This window comes from Dysidea avara, chromosome 3 (genome assembly GCF_963678975.1).
Source record: "Dysidea avara chromosome 3, odDysAvar1.4, whole genome shotgun sequence".
NCBI lineage: Eukaryota > Metazoa > Porifera > Demospongiae > Dictyoceratida > Dysideidae > Dysidea > Dysidea avara.
This window is the reverse complement of record NC_089274.1, coordinates 15625666-15632842: the sequence shown is the minus strand read 5'-3', so window position 1 is coordinate 15632842 and position 7177 is coordinate 15625666. Positions and strand designations below refer to the sequence as shown.

At 37.9% G+C, this 7177-nt stretch overlaps 1 protein-coding gene across 2 annotated transcripts; it reads right to left on the bottom strand.

The window, feature by feature from the left end:
* Positions 1-1922: 1922 nt before the first annotated feature.
* On the bottom strand, positions 1923-6832 carry LOC136249591 (digestive cysteine proteinase 2-like). Of its 2 annotated transcripts, none has more exons than XR_010698296.1 (6): positions 6557-6832; positions 3313-3468; positions 3040-3264; positions 2802-2983; positions 2256-2374; positions 1923-2203 (listed from the first exon to the last, which is right to left on the bottom strand). XR_010698296.1 is itself a non-coding variant. In XM_066041650.1 (6 exons), the coding sequence occupies exons 1-6, from the start codon at positions 6782-6784 to the stop codon at positions 2104-2106; spliced, it is 984 nt and encodes a 327-aa protein (XP_065897722.1). In that variant the 5' UTR covers positions 6785-6832; the 3' UTR covers positions 1923-2103. The 2 variants fall into 2 exon arrangements, 1 of the variants encoding a protein (XP_065897722.1); XM_066041650.1 differs by having other exon boundaries at positions 2828-2983.
* Positions 6833-7177: the final 345 nt, after the last annotated feature.

The window sequence follows — 7177 nt, the reverse complement described above, 5'->3', positions numbered from 1 at the left end:
TGTAGCAGCTGCTACATCATGTTTTCGTGTTTGCTCCAGCTGCCATTCTTGTTACGGACGAATTTAACTGCAAAAGCGACGAATTCAATTGCAAAAGCGACGAATTCAATTGCAAACGGGACGAATTCAATTGCAACAGCGACGAACTCAATTGCAAACGGGACGAATTCAATTGCAACAGCGACGAATTCAATTGCAAACGGGATGAATTCAATTGCAAAGTCGCCGAATTCAATTGCAAAAACCTGTAAATGGATAGTGTATATAGCTAGGTCATAATTAAGTTATGACATTTTTGAATTACATGATTTATGTGATTACATAACCAGAAGGGGCAACTGTGTTTCTCCTCTCATTGACAATATATAGAGTAAAGTATCAATTATCGGACAATATGATGTTCGGACAGCTGCCACCCACTTCCTGGAAATCCTGCAGCTTAGGTTATTGTACCAAAAAGTAGGCTACAATAAGCAATAATTATCCTCCAACAATCAGCTTTGTGTGATTAAAAGCTTAAGAGTTACAGCCAATAGTATGCTTAGTCCGATAAAATCTATGCTCGGATAAAACTATCAGTTGTCGGACTTTGATTTTTACTACCAGTAAACAATGTCCAATTTATTTCAAATTTGTATGCAATATACCTGTACTCATTAGCTATTAATGGCCAAAAAATGGTTTCGTTATCTTTAGCATAGAGGGAGTACGAGCCCCCCAATTTTTAGCGGTATTGTCGGACTCCCTCCGCTTTAATTTAATCATGCCCACCAACAGAGTTTGTATGCTTTTGTAACAAATGCACCATTGCTAAACCACAGAAAAAGGTAAATAAATATCTCTCAAGAGTAGAGGTGTGCTTTAAAGTTGATATTCAGGATATTTCTATTGGAACGCAGTATTTTTGACTCCTAAATGAAGGAGATGCGCGCAAGGTGGAAAAATGAAGTTATGCAAAACCACCTTCTGACCACCTACATATGCTAGTCTTGGTGTCCTATCACAAATACTGTCACGAAAATTGAAAGGCTTTTCTTTCTCTATCTTATATGGGTGAAACAAAAAGGACGAAAATGTTGCTTTGTGCATCCATAGAAGGTAGAAAATGGAATATCTTTTCATTTCTAGGTGGTATTCGCGACTGAGGCACCAAGACTAACAAATGTGGTTGGTCAGAAAGTTGTGCCTCGTAATTTCATTTTTCCACCTAGCGTGCATCTCCTTAATTTAGGAGCCAAAAATACTGCGTTCCAATAGAAATATCCTGAATATCAACTTTAAAACACACCTCTACTCTTGAAAGATATTTATTTACCTTCTTCTGTGGTTTAGCACTGGTGCATTTGTTGCAAAAAGCATGAACTCTGTTGGTGGGCATGGCTAAATTAAAGCGGAGGGAGTCCGACAATACCGCTAAAAATTGGGGGGCTCGTACTCCCTCTATGCTAAAGATAACGAAACCATTTTTTGGTCATTAATAGCTAATGAGTACAGGTATATTGCATACAAATTTGAAATAAATTGGACATTGTTTACTGGTAGTAAAAATCAAAGTCCGACAACTGATAGTTTTATCCGAGCATAGATTTTATCGGACTAAGCATACTATTGGCTGTAACTCTTAAACTTTTAATCATGCAAAGCTGATTATTGGAGGATAATTATTGCTTATTGTAGCCTACCTTTTGGTACAATAACCAAAGCTGCTGGATTCCCAGGAAGTGAATGGCAGCTGTCCGAACATCATATTGTCCGATAATTGATACTTTACTCTACTTCAAAATGTGATATATCATGACTTACATGTGCTATCCTTTTAAAACTTGGAGAAATGACTTTTGACATTGACACCTATAAATAATGTAAAATTCTGGTTGCTAGGGGCAACAGTTATTATTTTCATTATTATGAGATTTGTCTGTTATAAACATGTCCACAATTGGCAGAAATTCTGTAAGATGCAAGTTCAGCCTTTTATACAGTAAAAAGGATTGTAGCATAGTACAAATCAGCCATTACACTACACGAAGCAACCAGTTAGAGAATTAGTGACTATATGATACACATAGCTACAGCATTCATCACTGAGCTCAGTGTCATCTTTTAAACGGTTGGGTAGCTAGCCAAAGTAGCAATACCACATTGGTTGTTCTTGTTCCTTGACATCATAATGTATCCTTCCATACCCCAGTTAGTCCCCCAGCTATAGTACATCACACATCAGTTAAAACATACAGTGGCAAGAGATATTTCACCTATTCTTTGCAATCCAGTAGTCTTCACCTCCATCGCTGCCATAACCGACAATCAGTAGAGTATGGTCAACTTGAGTAGAACTACATCTTTGCTCATTATAGATACCACTCTTGTACAACTAAACAACGTAGAATGCATATAAAAAACGTGTCACCATTACGAATTATGGAAAATAACACCATCTTTCAACCAATACACTATAACGTCTGCATACTGCAATTTATGAAGAAGGAGTGTGCATGTCAACTGCCACTATAATAAACGTTACATTGAAAGTTTGGATGCCATCGTAGCTATAGAAACATTCAAGGGCTTTGTTATTATGTACGGTTGTGCACTTTTGTACTGTTTGTACATAACGTAAATACACATATTTTCCATAGGGCAAGGAACAATGGCTGTTGACAAGATTTTTAACTGATCGATGGGACCAAGCCAAAACTACAAAAAGGAGACATGACATGGAGTTGTTTTTATTCACACTTCAAAAAAACATTGAGGTTAAAACTCAGTAAAATTTACTTAAATTGACAATTTCAAATAACCTTTTTTTGACATGATACGAGTTCACCTGAAAGGAAGAGTGCATGGCATCAACAGCTACACAGATAGGCCCAACAGTCTGGACAGCATCTTGTAATTCACTTTCTGATCCACGTGTGATATCTTTATACCCAGTAATGGTAGCAACAACACAGGATGAATTAAACTTGCACTTTGCCTGATCCTATTAAACATGTTAAATCATGGACAGTTATAGTCTTTGTTAAAACTACAACTTACCTCAGCTTTGTAGCGGTAGCATTTTTCACTATCAAGGCCTCCAATGGACTTAATATATTTATAGGTATTATCTATAAATCCACCTTCACAGCCATGATTACCATACGAATCAGAGCAGTCCATCAACTGTTGTGCACTAAGGGATACAAGTTGTCCAGTCTTGATAGCATGTTGGCCCTCCACAGAACCAACAATAGTAAATGCCCAACAGCTGCCACATTGACCCTGCATGGAGTTACGTAGATATAATTCTTTATTGCTGTTAGACTATACTTGGTTTTTGACTGATGTTACAGCATGTTTTGTTCTCCAGTCAACGTCGGCTACCTTTGGCTTGTTTGATAGCTGATGGAACTCTCTACTTGGTTCAAGCTCATCGGTAGATTTACTGATTTGAGTCAGATAGAGCTTTTTGAATTCTTCTGTGGTCTGCAACATGTGCATTAAAAAAAACATGTATATGTTGTGCATCAGAAGACTACACACAGTACAGTAGACCCTCTGTTATCTGAACCCCTTTGTTCTCAGGCAATGGTAAAAGTGTTCAGATAAGTGAACTGTTCAGATAACTGAAGCCCATACATTTATATACAGAGCTCTGTTGAAATACTCTAATAGAACATACACATGTGCTCAAAATACTCTAATAGAACAGTCATTTCCAATTTCAGATAAACGAGGGTCGAATAACCGAGGGTCTACTGTAGTAAGTTACATGATCAAATCAATCTGCAGACTTGTCAGTGCTGCAAAGCCTTAATAATGTGCATTTGGTTCCGGCACACGTTTGCATTTGGTACATAGGATACTTTGAGACAATAAAGTCACACTCTAGGGTTCCTATGAATACAAATACATGAAATTGGCATGCAGGGAGAAAACATCCTGATTGCCTGGCTCACTTCTGTAAGCATTTGAGCATAAATCAGATGGCTGCAGGATCGAGGTAGCAAGGCTGAGTTATGGATTCTTTTTCCTTTCCGCAGCTTTCAAACATACTTAACAAGCTGTAGGATCAGGCGCACGTCCTGCAGATCTTCAGCACTTGTGCTGTGAAGTCTTAATATAATATATAGTGTTCATTCATCATGTGTACTACAATATACTTAATCAGGTACCAGGGGAGGTCCAGGAACTGGCAAGGGGAGGACACAAACAGGCTAATTTGCAATTGTAGGTGGTTGGGGAGAGCAGATTCTCTTGTTAGTTGTTGTAATTTTTAAGTAACAATGATCACTCCTTAGTAGGTTTTTTTGTTGTTGTTGCTTTTGTAGATTGGTTGTGAAGTCTTAAAATCTGTTTAAAAAACTATGAAAGTCTTAACACCAGCAACACGATAAATATTTTTAGAGGCGCTTAGTACATACGAAGGTGCTGGGTGACAGTTTCACGGCTATTTTAACTTTGGTTTCAGGTGAGTAACAGTTCACAATAAATGGTGGTAAAATGTAGTTTTCATGAGTTATATAAATTGATTTCGGTCTGAAAGGAGTATAGTATTTCCACCAAAAGAAATATGGCTCTTCCACAGAGTTGTAGGGGGGGGGGGGGGGGGGATGCCCCATCCTGGATCCGCCATTGGTTACCTGCTTTTCCCATACACAGGAAGCTAGGGTCTGGTTACTGCATGTTACTGTATTACGGTGCTTTACGGAACACCAACTGGGCAACTACAAAACAGCCTTACTTCATGTAGTTATCAGTTTTTGCTGTGCATTTTATATGTATGGCTGCACCTGGGGACCAACGGGAAAATAAGCAATGGTGGCTTAACAGCTATATGTACCCACATGTACACTGGGAGTCCCTGATCCTCTATACTCAACAACTCCTTTGAATAATATTATTCTCAGGTTGGAGGCAGGCATGGGGAGACTGATGAAAATACTAGAAAGTCAAAACTAAAACAGGATAGGTACCAGACGATAATTATTTAGCCTGCTCAGATTGCATGATGCTAATGGTCATGACATTTCATGTTACAATTAAGACTGAATACTGAGTACCTGAGCCTTGCAGCATGCATGGCTCACAGTTTAATATCTGGGGTAGTTAGCTAACCAGTCTGCGGCGCCTGTTTAAGAATTGGACGCACGAGACTAAGTGTAGGTTATTGCACAAATCCACGGTATCTTCGCTATTTAGAGACCTGAGGAATGGCACAATAATCACCGAGGGCTTTCTTTGCCCTCGTTGATTATTGTGCCATTCCTCAGGTCTCTAAATAGCGAAGATACCGTGGACTTGTGCAATAATCAATTTAGACTATGGCTCGTACTACTGATGGCTCTGGTCACTGCCAATAATGGCGGCTTCCTGACTGAATTAGTGTTAAAGCAACTCCATATCAAAACATTTGTCAACTTTTACTATACATTATAAAAATCCATAACGTAAACTATACGCGAAAATGACACCGTCTATTAAATAAGGTGCCATAACTTCTACATACTTTAATTTATGGAGATACAGTATGGCTCATCAGAACCCTTGATCAATGACAAATCGAGTGATATATAGGAGTTTGTGAAACTATGAAGAGAAAAGACAGGATAGAGCCTTGTATCACCAAATTACGCATTCAGATATGTAATAAAACAGTGGGAAAACCCTATGTTTTATAATGTAACTTGGTATATAATTGGTTAGACACTTACTTCAGGCGGATTCTTAATCAGCAAGTGTTGACACGTAGAATGATACCAAGTTTAGCGAATTTGGTTGAGGGTAACAGGTTGCTTTTTGGGGGTTTTCCCACCCGAGTAATTAAATTCTCCAATATAAATTTCATGGGGGCGCATACTATGTTGTAATCAATAATAAATAAATGTTACTATGGTAACGCTAGAGCTTTACTTCGGGCGGAATTGTTAATTTTTTTGTATAATGTACTGTAGAGATTATGGATGCCAATGATTACTTTTTTGCATTTTTTGTACTTAGTACAAAATGCATGTATTTTACATAGGGCAAGAAATAATGGCAGTCAACAAGGTTTTTCAACCTACTGGTTTGACTACCAAAATGACATGGAGTTGATTTTTAGCTGTTATAATACATAATTTATAAGAACTATAATAGCAAAATTTGATGTTATGCAAAATTTTATTTTGACCACTTTGGTTTACAATTCCCAATAGCAAGTTTTGATATGCACTCTATTGGTTTGATTGAGACCATTATTAATAAATAATGAGAAGACATACAAATCCACAAAAAAAACCTTGGTCTCATGCTACCACAAAATACTGGTTTGCAAATGAACCCAGTGTGGGCAAAAAAAAGAAAAGAAAATGACCTACAGATATATAAGGCTATACAGTAACTACATGTATAACATACAAAGTAAAAATTAGGACTACAATAATTACGCAAGTACTAGGTTGGACACAGCCACTCCCTGCAACCTCTCGCCATAAAAATTCTCTGGTTTAAATACCTCATTTATAACGACCAAACTTCAAAGCGTACTATGCGTACCATAGTCTAATAGCTAACTGTTAACTCATGTTTGTACCAAATCAGCAAACTTGTTTGTCTCCACTGTGAACTTGTGGTTCTCCGAGTTGTGCTTCTGTACGAACAACCAGTTATCCTGCCAGATCAATTTGCGTACTGCCTCCTCCGCTTCGTCGACGTAAGACTTGGAATATTTCGTCTTCCATTGCTGCCACTCCACTTCCTGGTCGATTGTCACGGCACAAGAAAGTCCAAGTAATGCTAATAATATCACTTGTTTCATCATATAGTATAGTTCTAGCTTTAATTAAGGCTCGAATTAAAGTCATGTGATTTTGTTGGATATCATCACGTGATATTGATGTACCACAAGTCTTTCACTGCAAAGTTCAATAGATAAGTATAATACTGTGTTGGTGTAATTGCTGTGAACACACTCTTGACATGTTCAGAGCTAGTATATTAATAGAGTCAGTACTACTATGAGGATATGATTCATGCATGCCGTCCCATTTACAATTCTTGGATGTTAATTTACAAGGGCCTGGTATATATGTGAAAGTGACTAGCTATCCTGGCCCTTGATCATGAGTTTCCTGCAGTCATTGAGACAGACACCACTTGATTGAGAAGCCACTCAATTGTGCTTGTAACATACCACAGTAAAAATCTGCATGCA

What these genes read in the sequence shown, in the direction of transcription:
- LOC136249591 (XM_066041650.1), bottom strand. Translation starts at nt 6,784, where the DNA reads ATGATGAAACAAGTGATATTATTAGCATTACTTGGACTTTCTTGTGCC. An exon ending in CAAACAAGTTTGCTGATTTG is followed by an intron (nt 3,469 to 6,556) that starts GTACAAACATGA and finishes CACATGTTGCAG; the next exon opens with ACCACAGAAGAATTCAAAAA. An exon ending in TACTGGATTGCAAAGAATAG is followed by an intron (nt 2,204 to 2,255) that starts GTGAAATATCTC and finishes GATGTACTATAG; the next exon opens with CTGGGGGACTAACTGGGGTA.